The 21,556-nt window shown below is 43.8% G+C and overlaps 3 protein-coding genes across 8 annotated transcripts; 1 reads left to right on the forward strand and 2 right to left on the reverse strand.

Annotated features, from left to right (window-relative positions):
* Positions 1-383: 383 nt before the first annotated feature.
* Positions 384-7,494, forward strand: LOC109529736 (uncharacterized). Of its 2 annotated transcripts, XM_019893161.1 has the most exons (14): positions 384-654; positions 1,194-1,562; positions 1,632-1,711; positions 2,121-2,290; positions 2,409-2,562; positions 2,723-2,892; positions 3,023-3,241; positions 4,038-4,122; positions 4,281-4,525; positions 4,625-4,816; positions 5,305-5,443; positions 5,872-6,071; positions 6,778-6,987; positions 7,098-7,494. In XM_019893161.1, the coding sequence occupies exons 1-14, from the start codon at positions 456-458 to the stop codon at positions 7,423-7,425; spliced, it is 2,760 nt and encodes a 919-aa protein (XP_019748720.1). In that variant the 5' UTR covers positions 384-455; the 3' UTR covers positions 7,426-7,494. The 2 variants fall into 2 exon arrangements, with proteins under 2 accessions (XP_019748720.1, XP_019748721.1); XM_019893162.1 differs by lacking the exon at positions 384-654 and having other exon boundaries at positions 1,454-1,711; positions 2,080-2,290.
* A 900-nt stretch (positions 7,495-8,394) lies between these two features.
* On the reverse strand, positions 8,395-12,914 carry LOC109529737 (vesicle-trafficking protein SEC22b-B). 2 transcript variants are annotated; one of them, XM_019893163.1, is made up of 6 exons: positions 12,437-12,914; positions 11,628-11,639; positions 10,670-10,779; positions 10,402-10,562; positions 10,145-10,291; positions 8,395-9,162 (listed from the first exon to the last, which is right to left on the reverse strand). In XM_019893163.1, the coding sequence occupies exons 1-6, from the start codon at positions 12,710-12,712 to the stop codon at positions 9,008-9,010; spliced, it is 861 nt and encodes a 286-aa protein (XP_019748722.1). In that variant the 5' UTR covers positions 12,713-12,914; the 3' UTR covers positions 8,395-9,007. The 2 variants fall into 2 exon arrangements, with proteins under 2 accessions (XP_019748722.1, XP_019748723.1); XM_019893164.1 differs by lacking the exon at positions 11,628-11,639 and having other exon boundaries at positions 12,437-12,903.
* A 499-nt stretch (positions 12,915-13,413) lies between these two features.
* Positions 13,414-21,550, reverse strand: npl (N-acetylneuraminate pyruvate lyase (dihydrodipicolinate synthase)). 4 transcript variants are annotated; one of them, XM_019893156.1, is made up of 12 exons: positions 20,603-20,801; positions 20,159-20,240; positions 19,146-19,219; positions 17,424-17,511; positions 17,060-17,117; positions 16,194-16,269; positions 16,009-16,101; positions 15,720-15,865; positions 15,596-15,642; positions 14,817-14,901; positions 14,667-14,706; positions 13,414-14,246 (listed from the first exon to the last, which is right to left on the reverse strand). In XM_019893156.1, the coding sequence occupies exons 2-12, from the start codon at positions 20,227-20,229 to the stop codon at positions 14,101-14,103; spliced, it is 924 nt and encodes a 307-aa protein (XP_019748715.1). In that variant the 5' UTR covers positions 20,230-20,240; positions 20,603-20,801; the 3' UTR covers positions 13,414-14,100. The 4 variants fall into 4 exon arrangements, with proteins under 4 accessions (XP_019748715.1, XP_019748717.1, XP_019748716.1 ...); XM_019893158.1 differs by having other exon boundaries at positions 20,159-20,235; positions 20,603-20,800; XM_019893157.1 differs by lacking the exon at positions 20,603-20,801 and adding an exon at positions 21,464-21,550 and having other exon boundaries at positions 13,417-14,246; positions 20,159-20,235.
* Between the last annotated feature and the right edge of the window lie 6 nt (positions 21,551-21,556).

Consider the following 21,556-nt stretch of genomic DNA (forward strand, 5'->3'; position numbering starts at 1 on the left):
CAATATTGGCTGGTGCGAGTTACTTGTACAGTCCTGAAACAAGGCTTGTCTTGGTCTTGCTTTGTGCACTTCCTGGACAAATTTATGTTTTATGTCATCTCTTTGCTACGGAGACTCAGGGGAGACAAACTTGGTGAAAGTAATTCCTCAAGATGAACGTTACAGCCTCCGTAAGACTTGGCGTTGCTTTTCTAAAAGTGCCTCGAGGAAGTCGTTGAAGTCGTCTGGAGTGAATTGTGGACACTCATGCACGCGCTTCGAGTTTAAGGTGGAATTCTACACAATGTTCCTCGAGGGTAACTGCTGCGACACACCACAGAAGCACTCGTAGGGGCGGAGTTGGCTGACGGCGGGGGGCGGGATAAACGACCCGCGCATGCGCCGTGTGGTTTGTGTTCCGGTGAAGGGCGGAAGTGAGTCACCGCAAACTAGAGAGCTGTCGTCATTGTGTGAAAATGTGTAAAGTTCGAATGTTCAGGACCTTGGTGAAGCAGCGGCTAGACGTGGCCGTCGAAGAGATTTTCGAACTATTTGATAGAACGATAGCGGAGTACGAGGAGGAACTTTCTCGCACTAAAGCGGAGAAAGAACAGCAACGCGAGCTACTCAACGCTCTCCTCAAGCCTCACGTTCACGGTGCATTGCACGATGCAGGTTTGTTGACTATTTCTCACGTGAAACGATTCCGTTTGCACGATCTGTTGAACAGTCGTGTTGCAATACAAATGCTTTTAGTCGCGTTTTATTGTCGTCCACCTTCATGAAGCGTTGGAAAATCAATGTTCAAGTTGGTCAAAAATACGTTGCGGGCACGACGCGTGTAACGTGCGCACGAAATACAAATTTTGAATAACACAGACATAGTTCACGAACAGTATAAAAATACAGATTCACAACAGTGAGTAAAAAAAAAAACACAACAAAAATTAAATACTTTGTGTTCACAGTGATGTAGTCGGTGTTGACTGTAATGTCCAAATGTAATTTGTGGCCACTCCATCCCTGTTTTCTTTCCATGCGCGGTGCAGAAATGCAGCATATGAAAATACAGATTCACAACAGTGAGTAAAAAAAAACAACAACAACAAAAATTAAATACTTTGTGTTCACAATGATGTAGTCGGTGTTGACTGTAATGTTCAAATGTAATTTGTGGCCACTCCATCACTGTTTTCTTTCCATGCGCGGTGCAGAAATGCAGCAGGAAGCACCAGCAGAGCCTCCTCACATTAAAATGGAAGAGGAGAACGTGTGGAGGAGCCAGATTGGGGAGCCGCCTCAAGAGCTGAAGGAGGAGGCCGATATCAAAACATTTACGTTGACCAATGTCCAAGTGAAGAAGGAATCTGATCAAGATCAGTCCTCACAGCTTCCCCGCGGTCAAAGTGAGATGATGTGCGATGAACACATGGCAACGGAAAATGACGGCGAACACAGTGGAGGATCACAACCGGACTTCTTGGTTCCGCTCTCAGATGCGGACGACATGACATCGCACTCTTCTGACACTGATCACAGCAACCCCACCAAAGACCCGGTGAAGACTGAAAAGAAGTCCCAAAGTAATATAACGAATCGCGCTGATCAAAAACTCTTGCAACTGCTCTGATTGTGCCTGCTCTTTTACGTAGACGTGAACGAGGATCTTTTGACGTTCATGCACCAGCGCAATAAATCGAGGAAGAATCTCTCTCAGATGGAGCGAGAAAAGGTAACTCAATGCGCTTACGCACACACGCACGCTAAACTGTGCTTTAAGTTTGAGACCCAGTAAACCACATACATATTGTTTTACAACAGTACCTAACAATATTTATAATTCCATATACAATACATCTTTATTCATACACGTACCAATGGATGGAAAAATAAGCATGCAGTCTTTTTTTTTTCCCCACCTTGACTTGACTGCGTGTCTGCTTGCGCTGCGCGTGACATAGCGAGTGCATTCTCGACACCGATTGGCTGTCGCCGCTGCCCCACCACCAAAAGTTGATTTCGTCTCATCACAACTAAATGGGCGAAGGAGCAATGTTTTTTTTTCTTTTTTTTTTTTTTTCGCTTGAAACCTGACCCCAGCATGGAACCGCGCCTGACCGCTCGAACTGCATTGACCATAGATGGAAACGCGCCGGCAGAAATGCTCAGCTTGCCTTCGGTGTGACTGCACCGAGTCTCTGCGCGACACGCTACCCCCGGAGGAGCCGGAGGAGATGGAGGAGACGGCATGGGACCAGGACAATGCCGAGGGCATCCGGGAGCTCAAAGGCTACCTCCAGAACTGCGAAATGTAAGAAAATCTCATTTTTTAAATATTTTGTTTGACCAGGTTGCATCATTTAATTAAGTGTATTTCGCCACTCGCCAGTTCATCACGTCGTGACCGATTTGCGGAATTTTCTTTCTAGGTTTTTTGTCTTTTCAAAGTTGTTGAAAACTGAAGGCAAGGGCAAGAAAAACGTCTACACTGGCTCGGCTAAGTGCATGCAGCCTGGGTGCAAAAACAAGGGTGTGACCTTTACCTCAATTTCCAGAGCCCATCTTAGCATGCACTATGAAAAAGTGAGTTCAAACTTTAAAGTTGAACATTCCTTTTGATTTAAAAACACTTCGAGGTTCCTACTTTGGTACAGAATAAATATAAAGTAGAAGTTATGAAATGAAGTTTGGAAAGAATAATAATATCATGAGCATTATTTCCCCCCCCCCCCCCCAAAAATAGGTTCACCCTGGAAAAAAGGCCGCGCTTATGGCCGCCTTGGCCGGAAACAGCCGGCGTGGCGGCCGTGGCCAGGCCAAGGAGCGACGTTCCAAGAAGCACCAATTGAGCACCTTGGAGGAACCGGTCAGGGACAAGTTCAACCAGGACAAGGCCAGGCAGATGTTCACACGGTGAGGAACAATCATCTTTTGGTTTTGCTGAAGTACCAATTTCATGTCTATGTCACGCCGCTCATTGCATGCATTTTCTTTTTTTTTTTTCTTCTTTTTTTGATGATAATGAAGGTTTTGTCATTCGCAGATGGTTTGTGGAGACGCTTTCCCCGCTGGGCCTTTGTGAACACCCCTACACCAGGGAGCTGTTTGCCTACCTCAGTCCCGAGTTCCAGCTCATGTCCCGGAAGATCCTGGCGAGGGGTCTGGATGAGCTGATGCACAAGGCCAAGCTGGAAGTCAACAACCTGCTCAGCAAGCAGAAGTGGGTGGCAACCACCGCTGACTGCTGGACGGTGCACAGCCGGTAAAAGTATTTCGAGTTCATCCAATACTATACTTGACATATGTATATGCTGATCATAAATACAATATTCAATATACAGTCTACTTATGAATGTCTCGTCATACGAAATTTTCAAGTTATGAAACGCCTCTTGTTACGAAAGAAATTTCAAGGTCCGAAAGGTAAAAATACAGAATGGCCTTCTACTCACAGCTCCGAGTTTCCTGAACGCGACATACTTAGAGCTGCTCTGCCATTGGCTGTTAGCTAGCATCATCCTGGCATCCCATTGGCTAAGATGGGACCTCTACCGAATGTGTCTATGTCTGTCGATAGGTAGAATGTGTCAATGCGGCGTCCTCGTCATTCGCCCCTCGGGCCATGAGGCGGTCCGATAGTTTGACGTAAATGTGAATCACCCAGAAAAAAAGTGTTCACCAGTCGGGCGATCGCTCACCATGCCGATGTTTGCCTTGGACATGTTCGAAGCAAAAAAACGACAAGGACGTAGTTGAAAGTTACATGACCATCATTTTTATTCTTTACTCTAGTCATTGTTTTTTACGTTATGCACAATTCTCTTTTTATTGTGCAATAATCGAATTATAACATGTATTTGTTAAAAATTTTGATGCATTTTTATGCTTTTGAAAACATTTATGTCTGAATTTTGGGGGGGCTTGGAACGGATTAGGGAATTTACATGGAAAACACGTCTCGACTTACATTTTCTAGTTAAGAAATGTCTTCCACGACCACTTAATTTTGTAAATAGAGGCACCACTGTCCGTAAATGACCGATGTTTTTTTTTCACAGAGCCTTTCTGGGCATGACCGTGCACTGGATCGACCGGCCCAGCCTGGTAAGGAGGAAGGCAACTCTGGCATGCAGGGAGTTGAAGGTAAAAAATGAAAAGAGATCACGTTTCAGTTTAAAAAAGCTGATATTGATTTGAATGATTTCACTGAGGCACTCGGATAAAATTTTTAAAAAGCTCAAATGGGTACTGAATAAATTGGTTCCAACAGCAGCCACGCATCTTTTTCTTCGGTCAACCAGACAGATCAGCTCTTGGCCGAGGTCATCCGTGACGTCCACCAGGAGTTTGGCATTGTCAAGAAGGTGGTCGCCACCACCACAGACAACGGCACAAACTACGTCGCGGTCCTCAACGCCTTTGGGGAACCGCAGGAGGAGGATGAGGAAGTGTTGCCGGGACAGCCGGGCGACGTCCAGGGACACCTCGACGGCGAGGACGTTGACGCCGAGCCCCGGGTCGCTCTGCCGCCTCACCGCCGCTGTAGGTGAGGAATTGGAAGACGTTTGGAAATGACCGCAGGAAAACGTCAGACGTTATCCAGAAAGTTGGTCACAAAGAGAACTTTGTGTTTCTTTGGTTTCAGTGCGCATACCCTGAACCTCATGGCGACCACCGACATCAGGGCGGTCACGGGCTGGAGCGTGGGGGACACGCCCTGGTGCGAGGCAACCGCCAAGGCCCAGCATCTGTGGAACCTCCAGAACCGGATCCCCATTGCCGCCAATCAGATCAAGGAGGCTGTCAACAGGAAGCTCCCAACTCCTCTTCTAGTAAGGCAAGTTGGAAGAAATGATTACGTTCAAATTAAATCGCCAACGCTAATATCTTAATATTTGACTTTGGGATTTTTTTTTTTTTCTTGATAACATCCAAACGACAATTGACCATATTTTCCACTATATGGCGCACCGAAAAGCATCCAATTTTCTCCAAAGCCGACAGTGCGCCTTGTAATCCGATGCGCCTTATATATGGATCAATATTCTGATTTCTTGGATGTCATATTTTAAATGTTCCGTGAAGCGCTTTGTTCCAGCTGCAGCGGTTGTGAAAGCTCGATATAAATAAAGCCGTATTGTATTGTATTCCCTTTAGCGTATCTCCATCTAGTGGATGCGTAACATAACTGCAGCCGCTATTATAATTCGGTGCACCCTATATAAGATAAGAAAACCTTAAATAAACTTACAATGGAGACATTCCCAATGTACTGCAGCAAAATTATGAAAGGGAGAAAGTAGAGAAATGTGTTTATTTCTGCAGGTGGAACTGTTACTTCAATAGTGTGAAGGTGCTGTTGGAGGTGATGTCACTGCCTGAGCAGGTGGAGGCCATCAACAACATCATCGTTCACCAGCCTAGCGGCAAGGCCGGAGCAACCATTCTTGATCGGGACATCAAGGTATGGGGAGGGTAAAAATGAGATTCATTTATACATATATTAATTCGGCAAAAGTCGGAAAGCTAGCAAGCGTTCTTCTTTATAGTTCATCTTATATTTATGGGTCGCCTGGTTGCCCGCGGGGGCTGGGCGATAGGTTGTTATCGGATCGCGTTTTATAGCATTACACAACCATATTTATGTCATTTCACAATGGATGAAATAATGGAGTTTATTGTAAAAATGATATACGAGCAGCCAGCATCAATTGCAATATAGCCACACTCGCCCACGTTCTATTTCCGGAGCAACGCAAGTCTTCTTTGACTGCCACGATGTTCTTATAGATTACAAAAATACATTTAAGACATCATACAAGGCAACTTAACGTAGGTTTTGGCCACGGTCGTAGTTAGCCCCACGTCTGGTTACCTTTTTGAACTTTCCAGGTCCTGACAGAGTACAGGGATGTCATGAAACCCGTGGTGGACACCCTGGACAACCTGCGGGGGGAGGACAGCGCCTACATGGGCGTCCTCCTGCCAACGCTCCTGGTCTTGAAAAGGTGGCTGCTGCAGCACCAGCAGAGGGGTGAACTGCAGTACGCAGAGCCCCTGGTCCAGTCCCTCCTCAGGGGCTTTGAAAAAAGGTGTGTGTGGGTGTTTATGGATGTATATTTGTACAGAGAGACAGACTGATATCGACGACTTTGTTTTCACCTTTTGACACTGACATTTGTGTCAGAGATGTTCACTCGGACAGTTGAACAGAGGCTCGACGACGCAGGAACAGATGGACTTTCACTGCCGGCAGGAGGCGCAGTTTTCGATGAAGCCACTCTAGTGCGCGCTTGTCAACTGACACCCGGCCTCTGCAGCCTCTGCCGGCTTTTTATTGATCGTGTATGCAAATTACAAGTGATGTATCAGAAAAACACTCCCTTCTTCATTTACATACCATGCCCCTGGACGGCCCCTACAGGTCGCCCTTCAGTGAACCCCTAAAGGCCAAGGCATTCCCTTGGTACAAGCACCCACATCCATAAACCAACAGAAACGTCGACATTTTAACGAGTGGCCTTTCCATGAAGTGATACATCTGTAACCTGGCTAGTGACCTTTTCTCATGATGGAGCGTACCGAGTACGCCCGAAGTTAAAACTTCCTTTCCGAGTTGTCAGTTAACAGGCGCCTGTGGGGTCTATTCACCTCAAATTGACCCCTGATTCCCTGTGCTCCATTGTGTACATGCTGTATGAACACCACACGCGTTCGAGGTCAATCAATCGTGTTAACAAAATGAACTTTTAAACAGGAGAACATTGTGTTTGCCAATTCCCCATCACTCATGTATAGGTTTGGCTCCCTCTTTGAGGACCAAGACCTGCTCATGGCCTCTGCCTTGCACCCCTCCTTCACACCCGCCTTCCTGGCGAGGATTGTCCCCGAGCAGGCTGACGCCATCAAGGACAGGATCCTCGGCGAGCTCAAAGCCCTGGTGAGCGACGTGCAGCAGGAGCAAAATGTCCGGCCTGCCGTGAAGAGCCACCAGGACAGGGTTTTCAAGTAAGAGCTCATGTTTAACTTCGCCATTTTTTTTAAAACCATTAAATGGTTATTCAGTGATTTACCCCCCCCAAAATGTCACTCAACCACTCATGCTGATGACGGAACAGGGAGCTGTTTGTCGGCGACCACGATGTGGTGCTGAGGGCCAGCATCCAAGACTGGAAGCCCCAGCGGAAAGCCCTCTCCTGGGCCCTCTTCCCCAAGGAGCACAGGGAGGCCTGGGTCGACTTGTTCATCAAGTACAACACCCCGCTCCCGAGTTCTGCGGCCGTGGAGAGGACATTCTCCACAGCCGGCGACGTCCTCAGGCCGAAGCGGGCCGCCCTGGCCAGTCCCGACTTCCAGAACTTGGTGTTCCTCAAGGGGAACATGTCTCTGTTGGGATACCCCAGCTACAAGGGACAGTTTGCCGAGGAGGAACAGGAACAGTATTAGTTTTTTTGTTTATTTTTGGCACGTGGTCCAACTGTTTCTCAATGAATGAAATTGTGTCCTACTACCCTTGAAACTTTTTTTTTTTTTTAACTGATGGTCCTAAAATAGCAGTCACAGTTAAAATAATGAGGACTGACGTTTTTTTTTTTTTTTTTTGGTTAATAAAAATTACACTAAATTGTCTTCTTGCAAGGAGAACAATGAAGCTTGTAGCTTAGGCAGACAGCCTAATTTTTTTTTTTTACCCCCCCGCCCAAAAAAAAAAAAAAAATCCAGTGCAATGTAGTTTTCACATTTTAAGTACAGTACAATTCAGTTGTATATAACTTTTTTGGGTTTGTTTCTGAACATATAACATTTTTTGATATAACTGTTAGGTTCATTCCTTTTGAATTTGAATTAAGTCCATTTTTTTACAAAATATTTTACCGGTACAATATTTATGCGCAAAGTTACTATTGAACCTGTGCACCACAATCTTATATGGGCTTAAAATATGAAATATACTTTTTAAGAAAAAAAAAAAAAACCTCTGCCTTGTTTTTTTTTTTTCCGAGGAACACTTACCATGCTACTCTTTTCAAGGATGATTTGGGTTACACGGGTGGTCACGGGACAAATTACACTTATATCTCAAGGCATCGCTGTATGTACAGGTAGATTTCGCTCATTGCCGTTATTTTTTTTTTGTGTTGCAAATGAATTAAAATTCAAAAATGCAAATTAATTTATGAAGCTTTTCTAGGTCTCTTGTGACACCGATTTAAATTTTTTAAAAAAATAATTGCATCACTTTCATAGTGGGGAAAAAAAAAACATGCCAAATAACGCTTTCAGGGACAGCGGTCACTACAGTGGACAGCTTATCGTGTTATCAGGTTACAGCGTGCATGAGTGTGTTAAATGTTATGTGTGGGTACCTAAAGACCATTGCATTTTTCACAAAAACTGGAGTCCAAGCATCTGTGCGTTGTGCTAACATTTTTTTTTTTTATTTTATTCACAAGACAGCAGACGGAAGAGAAAAGCAGCCTGCGACTCAACCGCCTCTACCTGGACTGACTTGGAAATTCACATGAGTAAACTTTGTACAAGATAAAACGGAGCAGAAATGTAGTGTGCGGGGAGGGGGGAGGGGGGGATTACGATATAGCCGTGTCCTACTACAGTGTGAGGCGAAATCTTCCAAAATACAAAAACGTCTCAAATAAATGGTGTCACCGGGAGAGTTTTTAATGACTCAATCATCAATGAGTCCCAAAACCCACTTTGGTGTAAACTATACGGTATTAAAGATCATAAGCAGCATTTGCCAGGTTTGGGGAAACTTACAACAGAAGCCCCCCATGGTCTACCCTCTCTTTTTTTTTCTTTTTTTTTTTTGCACACGGTTGCCCCTTCAAGACACCCACGCGTTGACTTTCCCAACGCGGGGCCACTCATCTCAAAACCATATCATGCTTTATTTTGTAGTTCTGGAAAAGAGCTGTTGTCTTAGTCTTATTCGAGGGTAAGGTTTTTTTTTTGTTTGTTTGTTTTTTTTTGCGTGTGTGGATATTGACGACAGCACTGTCCTGCCTTCTCAGAGCCACCAGAAGCGCACGTAGACGATGAGCATAATGAAGAAAACGCCGCCGGCTGCCAGCTTGGCGTATGTGGAGCGTGTGTTCAGGTACTTGGCGTCGCTGCGGTACTTCTTGGACAGGCTGGACAAGTTGCTGGCCTTGGAGTCCAATGCTGGGGGAGGAGAGGAGAGGGGACGGGGCGGGGACAAAGCACAGTTAAAGCACTTGATAACATGATGTCGTCGTAGTAATTGTAACCCTTAAAACAACGGATTCTGAGCAACAATGAGCAGTGCTCGCATCCATATTATTTATCCTCTGCGAAGAGCAACTCATCACTGTGGCTTACCGAGGCCAAAATAATTTTTTGTTTATTAATTGAATAGTTAATCGACGTAGAACATAATTTGAAGGGTCAAATTGTTTGAGAATAGAATTTTGGTACATGCATTCGGGATCGGGAATCTGGTTTGTGGTTTTTTTGTTGCCCCTCCTTTTTGGGTTGGGGCACCTGACTGCAGTCATTGGGAGTTGATTTAGGACACCTGTGTGCAGGCTCAGACATACACGAGTGGGAGTGACAAGACAGATTTGGACTATGAAGGGCAGATCACGGAAATGTTACTCATGATTTGTGCTTATTTTTGCTATTAATAAATCAACAACAAAGTGACTCAGGATCTGGGATGATTCTTTGTGCTGGACTGCATGGAAGAAAAAAAAAACAAGTCGCCGCTGCAGTGCAACTTGGACTGGTGAGTCAACAAGCACACCAACGAATACCGTTATGGATTTGTGGAAATGACGTGAATATGAAATGAACGTGGTGATGTCAGGTCAATATTTTTAAGAAAAACTTTATCCTTAACCATTACTGTTTAAAAATGCCCTTCCAACAAAGTATTGGCAAAACCAGTCGCCATTTGTATGTATGTCCAGCGGGGTTCTCGGCATCTGCTGAAAGCAGATCTGACTTAGTTACTTTTAAAACAAAGTAACCGGTAACCAAGTTACTTTTAAAATGAAGTCATTAAAGTGAGAGTTACTTTTTCCCCAGGTAACTAGTGTTTGTGTATCAACATGTGAATATAGTCTTAGTGGTGCGCAACTTAAGTGCTTGCCTGTGGCGCACAAAATCTGAGCGGTCGACTTACCGGAGAGCGCCTCCCCTCTCTGGAGCACCTCTTCAATGTTGGCCACCATGATCCTCTGCACATCTTGCAGCTCCGTGTTGATGCTGCCCAGGTTCCGCCGGGCCCGGCTGTCAATGTAGGCCTTCTTGGTCTTTTGGATGTACGTGTCTGCGGACGCACGCAGGACAGGACGTTCCGTTACAAACAGTTGTTCGCAGGCGCCCTCTAGTGGCTTGTGCCAGAAACACTGTCGGTACAGTTCTCGGTACAGCGCTTACCGAACTCGATGAAGGAGTACGGCCGGGAGACGGTGGGCACCTTCTTGCCGTGCTGCTCGTGGAACTCGGCCTGCAGGTCCTCCAGGTAGGCGAAGGCCAGCTTTTTGGGGAAGCTGGCTTCGCACAGGACCAAGTAGCACACGCCCCTCTCCAGGACGTAGCTGCGTGCAAAACGAGAGAGCCGTCATGTAACGTAAATGACCGCACTGGCATGTAACCAAGTACAACTACTTGGGATACTGTTCATTTTATCTTGGCGGCGCCTCACTGGAAGGACATGGAGCCGGCTTCTAAGGTGCAGCGCGTGGGGCTCTGCTCGTTGAGTTTTCTGAAGAGCTGCTTGGCTTGACTCTGGTACTGCTGCAGGTCCCGGCCCAACTGCAACACACAGCGCATAGGCGTGCTTGTGGGGGGGAGGCCTCGAACGCATCACAGTAGCTACGTCGACACGAATTGAAATGTGCCATGTGCGCTACTTGTTTGTTAGTCCTGGTGTGTATGCTGGGGGGGCTATTGTGTTCCGAGCACTCGGTATGTCTTAGCATCCTTGAACACATCACTGTAGCGGCACATGAACAAGTAGGTTTATGTTTTTATGGGGGTGCTACTTTTATCACATTGTTGTGCAGAATTTGTCTGTCGGAGCGTCCTTGAACGCGTCACGGTCGCAATATCTCATAGCTGTTAAACTCCGCTTCTTGAGGGCCGATATGCTTTTATGTTTGAAATTGATCATTCCAATCGGGTGTGATGGGGGAGTGGAAACATCTAAAACATGCAAAATAGCGACGCTCGAGGACTGGAGGTGAACACTTGTGCAGTGCATAAACAAATAGTACACTGTGCTATAGTAGTACACGCGCGTGCCGTGTAGTACCTTTTATTACATTGTTTTGCTGCACTTGTCTGTCATCGTGTCCTTGAACGCAGCACAGAAACGGGACTGTATGCGTACACGCTGCTTACATCCCATTATTGGCATGACTCAGCGTTTCAGTGTAATATGCAATCTTTCAAAACGATGTCACAAAGGATTGGGCTGACCCGATCCCAGGCCCTTTACTACATTTTATCTTGAGCTCTTGAACGGATGTAGGTTATCTTTAACCATCATAAATAGTTCACAATCTGCCTTTTGGTCTTTCGGAGTGTTCTTAAAGGCATCGTAGCACATCAACACAAAAAGGATGCAAGGACACAAGGTGCACTGAAGAGCAACAACAAACCTTTTCGCTTCCCTTTGTTGATAGCAAACGAGAGAGCAAGGAGAAAATGTTAGACTTCAATTTCAGCGTATGAATTCAAATATCACACAGGATGACACAGTTTGATTGTCGTCATGGAAGAAGGCAAGGAATAGTTTTTCAAAGGAGCTTACGTTTTATATTAGTGCGTGGTACTTCCCTGAGAACATGCTTTTAATTATTTGCTTCATCACATAATGGAAATATATAAGAGCATTTCCAGATGATTCAACAATCATGTACGCATCAAGTCAAGTGGAGAAAAAGCTGGTAAAAATCTAGAATGTGATAAATACAATTGTACACTATTTGTTGTACAATGTTTAAACTTGTTCAATTATATCCAAATTAATCATAATGATTAGTTATTATTAGCAGCAGTGTTGTTATTATTAATGTTATTACATGATAAAAGCAATCGTGAAACATTCATCCACAATATCACCTGACTGCAGGTAACTAAAAAAAAAAAATCAATTGATTGGGTGGAACACATTCCGGGCAATGTCTTCTCCCACAAATCCTAATTATGGATTCTGTCATATTTGATGTTGGTCAAAATAAAATGATTCTGACAGAAATCAGGTCGCAGTGACGCGATGTAAATAAACAAGCCACTTGTCCACTGCACAGGCCTGCAGCTGGAGGACTTTTAAACGGTGTCCGACCTGCACACGTGGAAATAACGGAGCTCCCACTTGAACCGGACGAAACCGCGGAGGCGTTTTGCGTACGCTCAAGACACACAAACGAGACGGAACCCAGTTGGATCGGAAAGTGGCGTGTCGAACCTGCTCGTCCTCCTGCATCGAAGCGGCCAACGGCAGGCCGTCGGCCAGCCGGGCGATCATCGTCAGCAGCACCATCTTGTCCGCTGAAGCCACGCGACCTTTCGGGTTTCGTTGATTTTGACAGCCTGGAAGGGGGTCCGATTGGGGAAAAGGAGGACCCGGACCACCAGGACGGATGACGTGACGACGCTGAGCTGGCCGGAAGCGCGTCACCGCAGCCTTCGTGTCCGTCAACGTAAGACTTCCGGTAACGTCGCCAGCCGGATCCTTTTGCATTCTGAAAACCGTTCCGTCCAAAAAAAAATTTCAATAAAACATTCAGGTTGACACTTAAAATGGTTTTAGCCTGAAAATTGTTCGAGAGAAAGGCATATTGTAAAAGTCGCTTTTTTTGCAATTTTACTGCTTTGGCGCCTAAAGGTTGAATGCTTCCGGACTGAAGATGTCAACATGACAATATTTTGTCAGATATGTACCGCCGCCTAGTGGCGATAAGAAATATTTTTGTAACATTTGGTTGTGTAGTACTTCACCGAAGATGTTGACTGAATAAAATTTTGTCAGATAAGTTTCATACTATCCTACTTAATTCAGAATCTTGTGACTTTTCGGCAGAGGGCGTGTCTATACTGGTGCTGCAAATTCTGATGACTTGTTCTGACAACAAAATCTGCTGTAACTTGAGCTGCAATGAACCTGAGACCATAAATCGATACCAATGATACAGCAAAAAATGTGAGGGCTGCACTAATAGCTCAAAAAGATTATGTGCTAGGGAAAAAAAACAGATTTTGAAAATTGGCGTCAAAAATGCATTTAGGGACCCAAAAAAAAAAGCCCTATCTGATTCAAATTTGCTGTTGACCCGTCTTTTATGCACATGTGCAGCTGCGTATAGTGTTTGACAGATTAATTTTGTTTGTCTGTTACCAACCAAAGCGAAACAGGACTTCACGTCTCCAGCAAAAGCAAGAGCAAAATTAAATCAAGCAAAATTTTATTTATGTAGCCCTTACTCACAGAACAATCTCAAAGGCATTCACAGGCCCACAGTTGACAAAGATTGGCAACGTCACAAGATCCAAGCCCGCAACCGGGTAAAGAAAAAACTCAAAATCCAGTAACGGGGAGAAAGAAGAACACTTCGGAAGGGAACACGGATGACGGTCTAAACATGTATGAAAATTCATTGAACAGGCCTGGCACAAACAAATCCATGTTAGTATTGTGCCATTAAAAAAAATAAAAATAAAAAAAATAATCATTTTGGAGTGCCAGTACCTCAGTGAGGGCAGGGCTACAAGGGCCCTTGATAGCTCGTCGCAGCTCTCGTTACAGTACCTGGATATCAAGAACATCCAATAAATCCCTAAATGGCTTTCCATAGCTGCTTGTTTATGCTGCGACGTGCATTTTTTCACACAGGCAGTGGAGCAAAGCAATCACACATTCATACAGTCAACAAATTGAACATGAATCGAATGACAAACATCCATGTTGGAAGATGACCATCCAATAAAAGTACATGAGAAATATACAATTGCAATTAATAGAGTCAAAGCAATCCCTTGATTATTCCAATAATGGTACGAGCATAAAACAAAGGTTTCTTTAAAGACGGAAACGGTAGTTGAATGCTGAGTGGCGGGAGTGCTGCGGCGACGTCAGTGTACGGAGAAGAGGTGCTGGTACTTCTGCTTGATGGCTATGGCGTGGCTTTGAGGACACGGCAGGATGGGGAGACGTGGAGGGCCCAGCTGCAGGCCTGACACTTCGTTCATCAGCTGCTTATTCACACCCACGTCGAATCCTGACAATCACCAGAGAGAAATTTCAAGGAGACAGACTGCTACGGATAAAAATTGAGGAAAAAAGAAGAAAAAAAAAACTCGCTTGATCATTTTTGTATTTTGACCATTTTTGCTTTTTTGGCAAACAAATGCTCGCAATGACATTTGTGTTCGGGAGTTACGGTATGTTGTCAGTTTTTTTTTTTTTAATTACATTAAAAAAAATTTAATGAAACATTTTACTTCAACCGATATTTATAAATAAAGATGCCAAACAATTAAAAAGTGGTTGAAAGGTTTCTTGATAACATGCCCATGACCGGTTTTAGTTTTCAGGTATGTGTACAGTGAACCTCCATAAAATGCCTCTTGCTCTCCTTCCCCAGAAGGGGCATAAGAGTAAGCGAACGGTTCAAAACAAATAATAATAATCCACTGACCAACTTTGACAGCATGGTTGATGAGCTCTTGCATCTTGAACTGCAAAAATAGGACAAAGAGTGCATGAGTGATATGGACGGACATTTTGAGAACCATGACTGGATGGAAGAAGGAAAACAAACACACACAGACACACACAAAACCTGTACCTGAAGGTTCCTGGCCTGCACAAGGTTTCCACTGTCAAACTCAGACAACAGCTTGTTCATGTGACTTCCCAGGTAGTTGTACGTACTGCAAGTACAGCAATTGAATGAATGTGAATTCAGACTGAACAATTAACACATTCAAATTTGACATCGCAATGGAGTAGAATGCAATTTTCACATTGTATCTCAAATCTTTCCCCATTAAAATGCCATGAATCAGTTTTAGCCCTCACAACCACCCCCCAACATTTGTAAAAAAAAATTGTTCACAATAAGCACTCTATTGTACTTTATAAAAAAAAAGTGACAACAAAAATAATAGAATGCATATAATTTAAGAGTTTGTGCCTGCTCATTTCATGCTTCAAAACATTGTGCCGATCCTTGTGGTGTGCGCCTTTGGCCACCAGGGGCAGTATAACATATACTGTGTGTGTGTGTGTGTGTGTGTGTGTGTGTGTGTGTGTGTGTGTGTGTGTGTGTGTGTGTGTGTGCGTGCGTGCGTGCGTGCGTGCGTGCGTGCATAACAAACAAAACATGACAGTCACAACTACTCAGCAAGCCATAGTGAAAGTAAATGCTTTGGGCAGAGGATAAAGAATATATTCATGCATGTGAGTATTACTTCGTGTGTATGTGAAAGTTGCACGTGTGCGATCGTCGAACATTAAGTTGAGCGGTAAAGGTTGAAGGGCATTTCAAGTTCGTCCTCAATGTCAGAGGAAATCCCAATCTGTCCAACTTTGTGGGTGAGTGGCATAGGGTGGAAAAAAGCTGACCTGCCAACTGCTCCGTGGGCTCCCAACGCGAGGGCCGCCAACAGTTGCTACGTGACAGGACAAGAGAAGGTGAGAAGCCAAAAGGGAGGCGGAGGTGCGGTCATGCGGCGTGAGCGCAGCGGACCTCGTCCACACCGTACAGGATGGACCAGTGGGGCTGAATGCGGCTGATGCACTGGCCCAAGTCCATCAGGTTGCTCCCGGAGAATTTCACACCTCGGAATGAAGGAATGAGCGTCTCGATGCCTTCCAGCAAATCGCTCGCTGGCACTGAGAGAAGACGTGACACATTCAAGGAAAACATCATCTGGAAAATGGATTATTGGATTGTGAATTCCTCCTCCAAATCCACCCCAAAGCCCACCATCCTAAACTTTTTTTGACAACTGCATCCGCAATACAACAAGACTCACCATTAACACCAGTAAGAGCTGGAAGGTGGTAGTAGTAGAAGGGCACATTCGGGGCCACGTCGGCAACCGTCTGGAGGTATGCCCTCACCGACTCTGAGTAGGGAAAACGATTGTGCACATCCCAGTTGACTTTTCACGTGCAACCGCACTTGAATACGGTTTCTCTGCATAAAAGCCACGCGTACCTGCAGAGCGAGGTTTGAAGAAGGAGGGAGCAATGACTGCTATCCCGTCAGCTCCGATTCCCACCGCGTGGCGAGCCTGAACAAATCATCACAAGCAGTGTTCTGTATTTACAATACGAAACTCTTGGGATTTCTCTTGGCTGCACTGCTCCCACTAAATGATTGTGGATGTTCAGATTTTTTTTTTCAGCCCTTCTGATGCATGCCAGTTGGGGGCAGTATAATACACACATATGGATATGCGTTGAGACCGTCACTCCTCAGTAAGCTGCGGTAATATTGGTCGCTCTTCACAGGGGATAAAGAAAATATGCCTGCGAGCATTACTATCCAGCTCCATGTGTTGCTCCACAACTCGTCTTCAAATATTGCTGGATTGGCGTGTTGTGATGTGATGTGTTAGCATTTGTTTGCTTTCCTCACACAAAGCCACGTGGTTCTCTTATGTACGCGTTTAATGGCCTGGTCTAGATGATGAAGATGGCACAGTTGCATGCTGTCGCGTTGCCTTTTTGTAAAGAATTGAAGGTTTCTATAATTCCGACATGATAGTGCTGGTGTGGTTTTTTTTTTTGGAGGTCCATCCCAATTCTGATATATTGAAGAACACAATTGGCTCTATAGTTAAAATGTGCATAACGATTTAACAAATATATACTTTTTGGTCCCTTGATACTTACAAAACTAAAGATATGAATTACAAACATTTGAGTGTTTGACAATACTTTTAAGTATTTGTTACAACGTCACCAAGAGAGAGAAAAATCTGCAAATGATCTCCTCTGCAATGATCTCACATGTGACCGAGTTGGGATTATTTTTTTCCACGCATGCCGTTATCACGAACACGGAAAAGAGGAACTCACTAGCTCTTGGGAATCTTTGAGACTGGTGCAGCCAACGTGCACAATCACCTGCTCCATTCTGTACGAAAAAAAAAGACTTAACTGTTGTTTTGCTTCAATATGTGTATGAGATTGAATACAGAGTAGCAATGAAATGAATAAATAAACCTTATATTTCTCGTACAGTAGTGACGTTTTTTTGGACAAAGGTCTGTCTGACTCCGGTTTAATGTTTTAAATTAAAAAGGGGGAACTCAAAGGAAACATTTTTTTGCTATATGATGTCTAGATTCTCCTCGACTAGTGGTGGTGGGCGCCACAAAGGTAGAATGTATTACAGTATTGCAAAGGAAACTGTCGGGCTGGGGTGGGGGGCAAGACTTACTTTCCCTTGGCTTTCCGACACCAGTCCTCGGCCAGTAACTTCCTCTCGTCCACGCTGAGAGACATTCCCTCTCCGGTGGTGCCGTTGACTGCGAACAAGTACGGTCTTGTTATTTTTACAGGCTAATGCGGGATTACGAGAGCGCATCTCAACAGGTAAAAGTTGAGAGATAGAGAGGGTGAAAACCAAACATTGTCGCCAAATATCGCCGACAAAGAAAAAGAGCACGACAAATTGAACAATACGGTGAACCGACAGTAATTTACATGGAGTATGGATACGTAAACTAGCCCAAGTGAACTATGCACCTGCTTTACCACTAGAGGGCGCCCCGAAACTAATTAACCATCAACCAGAGACGCGTCGCAACGACCTACATTTGCTCTTTTACGTTTATTTTCAGGAGTAAATTTTGGGGTAACTACATGTCTGAGTAGTTTGAATGCAATGTCGTTTTTACTTTTCCTGGAGTGTTTTTGCGAATTGCTCCATTACACTGAACTCCATTCTCCTGTCTACCTGCATTTTTAAGCAACAGGGATTCCTTGTTGCTTGCGCAATCTCTGAGTCACCAGACGGACGCGCCACGTGATAGCGGCCTCAAAGTGACTCAGAATGTGTGAAACAGCAGCAGAAATCTATAGTGACCTGACAAACAATCGCCAGCTCACCAGGAAGCAGTAAGTCATGTGTGTCTGCCGAACAATCGCGGCATTTCGGCCCACAATAACCACACTTGGGAGGTTGAGAAACATACAAGGGGTCTCGTCTGCAAAATGTAATGCTCTGATAAAAAAACAACCATAGGTGAATACATAGTGCTGCATATAAAGTAACAATCAGACATAAAACAAACTTAAAACTGATTAATAAAATCAATCAATAGTTTTCAAATTAGACTGAGAGGGAGGCATTGCTGAATCGTGCGGGTGAAGCCACGTCATAGTGCAATGTCATCAAATTAAATATTTTTTTCCTAATGGGATTATTTAACATTGATGCAGTATTTAAAAAAATGTCATTAGTTACTCACCACTTACTCTTTACTTGAGAATTTTTTTTCACTGAAAACTTGCACTTAAGCAAATATTTGGAGTCCTTATTTTTACTTTCATACATCTCAGCCATTTTATTTGTTAACTGCACTCCATTCTTGTCCTTGCACGCCATATTATGCAACAGGGTCACCCCCAGCAACAAAGACACAAACAAGTTTCGGACCACGTGATGCTAAAGAGGAACCACAGAATTTGACCCAGAAGAAAACGATGAGTGGTCCTGTTCAGGGCAGGATATTTGATTCCAACATGACTGTTAATGTTTCCTTTTGGGCTGAGGCGGGCCGTGCATTTGTTACTTTTAGAGGAGACTTATCTGATTCTTGATGCCACCACTATCACATCGCTGTTATAGAAACCATGACTACAGTGGTGCCTTGAGATACAAGCAGTTTTGCCAGACTTACCGAAAGAAAAATTAACTTTACTTACTGACGTGATAGTGGTGGTATGAACGAGTGGAACAAGTCCCCACTGAGGCCCTGGGTACCAAATGCACGTTTGGCCGGTTGCTTTGAAAAGACTTAAAGGAACGAATTTGACAAACTAAGAAAACAGGTTATGCTAATGTGGTTACGGAGATGAGACAAAATGTTCGATTGAGGCGGGAACAAGTACACACACCAGACAGGTCCTGAAATGAATAATTTATGTATCAACTTACCAAAAATGCTATTTACACCTTGCTTCTCTTTCAAGTAGTCAATATAAGGTCCAATCTCTGATAGGTTGACTTCACTGTTATGGGAAAACAAATGTCGCACACATATGCATACACATTTAGCAAAATGACATGTACAAGATGGCGTCGATTTGCGGATACAGGTGGGAGACAAATTAACAGGGTCCCCTCATCTGCTGTTTTTGAGTCTATTACCACACATGAACCACTCTGAAAAAACAAGAGCAACTTCTCTCTTGGACTGAAAATGTGAGTGCTCACATCCTCTTTCTAGACTTGCTTATTCGTCTATTTCCCCCCCCCCCCACCCTGTAGTTTTGTCATCTGACTGTATCGTACCATGAAACATACAAAGTGGCCCAATAATCACAATCCACGTCCTTTGTCTATCACGTCCTTTGTCTATTTGGTTTCAGGTATTATGCGTTACAGATGTGAGGCCATCAGCATTTTGAAAGTTTCAGCTTTGCACCTTTTCCCATGGCTCACCAATTAACTGTGGAGCGACAGATGTGAGGCGATCAGCATTTTGAAAGCTTTCCACCTTTTCCCATGGCTCACCAATTAACTGTGGAGCAGCGAATAGTTTTTCTGTTAGAGGCATTTTGAGAGGATTTATGGTTATTACCCTCTTCCAATTTGTAGAACAATTTAAACTATTCATGGCAAGTCACTCAAAACAGAATAAATGCTTGAAAAACAATAAAACATGAAATGATCAATGAAACAATGAACTCCTCCAATCACCCCTGCTGACTAAATGTCCCCCAATAGGATGTGCTCCGGCGCCAAAATTATCAGCACTCCTAAAGTTCTGATGTTCGAATCGCCCCTGGGCAGGAGAATGATTTGTTAACAAAAACTAAACTGCCAAAAGCTGCTGGCCTCATGTACTTCTTCTGACTTATACCTGGAATAAAAAAATGGGAACTGTATTGTGAATTCTGTGGCACTTATTTATAAAATGTTTTTTTTTGTTTTTTCAAAATACATACCCTTGGGAGGTGAATGGAGTGAATGTGGCCGCAACCAGGCCAGTCAATTTCTTCCCGGCACATTGCGTCATAGTTGACTGGTCTACGATAACGTACAAAAATGAAAAGCAATTTTAAGATAAGATAAGAAAACCTTTATTCTGCTCGCAATGGAGAAATTCCCAATTCACAGCAGCCAAGTTATGAAAAAAATAATATACAATTGGACAATAACTGGATTTTTTTTGCAGTAATGTTTTACAAAACAACTTACAGGTAAATCTAAAAAGTATGTGAATATAACGTAAAACTCCGATACGACCCTTAAAACCACTGGCGGTGAAGTACAAAATCCAAGCGTTTAAAACCGCCATTGGCAACGTAAACGAAAAGGAGCATGCATGTTTGCTGTACACGGGATCGAAAAGTGTAAATCTATTTTTGCAAGTGCCAGATACTACCTACCTGTTACAACTCGCTCTTTCCCCTGCCAGTGTGAATCAAGTACGTACTGCACTTTGGAGGAAACCGGGTGCGGATTATGGTCATGGTTAATGTTTGACTCGGAAGTTTGTTGACGTACTCTCTCACGTGAACGCGTCAAGTGACCGCAACCTTTGTGGGAAATGGAGTTTTGATTCGTAAAACTTAAACAAAACACGATACAAACATCAGGTATAATCCAATTGCGCGTGGTTATCACATATAACGTGACGCAGTTAAATAAATTTTTTCCTTCTTTAATTTTCATTTCAAATGTACTTAGCGTCGATTTAGGGGCGGGCCGAGCGGCATTTAAGTTAAACCGGAAATAGCAAGAATGGATGTCCACTGTAAATAGTAGCAAGACTGTTTGTTTGCATTACATTTTACATTCTTCGGGTATAAAAGTTTAATTGAGTGGAAACTGTGGGTATATATATTTAGAACAAAGGCCTCGCTTTGTGACATGAAAACAACATCCTGTATATGAACAAGGTTGTCGTACCTTTTATTTCAGATTTTTTGGGAGTGACATTGAAGGCATCGTATTAGGTGATTTGACAGCCATCGGTTCTTTGTACATGCCGATGGAAATCGAGAAGAACGATCCCGTTTTTGAAGAAAATCATTCAATAATAATTACATACATAAATAAAATGACGTTTACTTTCGCCTCGTTATTTGTAAGGAAAATGTTCACGATTTTAACCTGAGAGTCATAACTCGGGTAAACACCTATCAGGAAGCGGATGTTGTCGAGCCTTTTTAAGATGGCAGCAGGCTAACCTAAAGGAAGAAAAGCAACAGAAGATGGCTAGTTTGAAATCCAGTTTCTTACTTCACCTCAACGGACTTTAAACCTGACGCCATCGGTGTCCTCGTTTCTCCAATTGGAATATTTTCAACTTTTTTTATTTTTTTTTTTTTGGTGACGTT

Source organism: Hippocampus comes, unplaced genomic scaffold, assembly GCF_001891065.2.
Source record: "Hippocampus comes isolate QL1 unplaced genomic scaffold, H_comes_QL1_v1.1 scaffold229, whole genome shotgun sequence".
In the NCBI taxonomy this organism is placed as follows: Eukaryota; Metazoa; Chordata; class Actinopteri; order Syngnathiformes; family Syngnathidae; genus Hippocampus; species Hippocampus comes.

What these genes read in the sequence shown, in the direction of transcription:
- npl (XM_019893157.1), bottom strand. Translation starts at nt 21,490, where the DNA reads ATGGCGTCAGGTTTAAAGTCCGTTGAG. An exon ending in GCCCACGGAGCAGTTGGCAG is followed by an intron (nt 14,902 to 15,595) that starts GTCAGCTTTTTT and finishes CTGTACTTGCAG; the next exon opens with TACGTACAACTACCTGGGAA. An exon ending in CAACCATGCTGTCAAAGTTG is followed by an intron (nt 14,247 to 14,666) that starts GTCAGTGGATTA and finishes GGTGATTGTCAG; the next exon opens with GATTCGACGTGGGTGTGAAT.
- LOC109529737 (XM_019893163.1), bottom strand. Translation starts at nt 12,712, where the DNA reads ATGCAAAAGGATCCGGCTGGCGACGTTACCGGAAGTCTTACGTTGACG. An exon ending in GCCGGCTCCATGTCCTTCCA is followed by an intron (nt 10,563 to 10,669) that starts GTGAGGCGCCGC and finishes TTTTGCACGCAG; the next exon opens with CTACGTCCTGGAGAGGGGCG. An exon ending in GTACTCCTTCATCGAGTTCG is followed by an intron (nt 10,292 to 10,401) that starts GTAAGCGCTGTA and finishes GTGCGTCCGCAG; the next exon opens with ACACGTACATCCAAAAGACC.
- LOC109529736 (XM_019893161.1), top strand. Translation starts at nt 456, where the DNA reads ATGTGTAAAGTTCGAATGTTCAGGACCTTGGTGAAGCAGCGGCTAGAC. An exon ending in GCCAGGCAGATGTTCACACG is followed by an intron (nt 2,893 to 3,022) that starts GTGAGGAACAAT and finishes TGTCATTCGCAG; the next exon opens with ATGGTTTGTGGAGACGCTTT. An exon ending in TTCTTGATCGGGACATCAAG is followed by an intron (nt 5,444 to 5,871) that starts GTATGGGGAGGG and finishes TGAACTTTCCAG; the next exon opens with GTCCTGACAGAGTACAGGGA.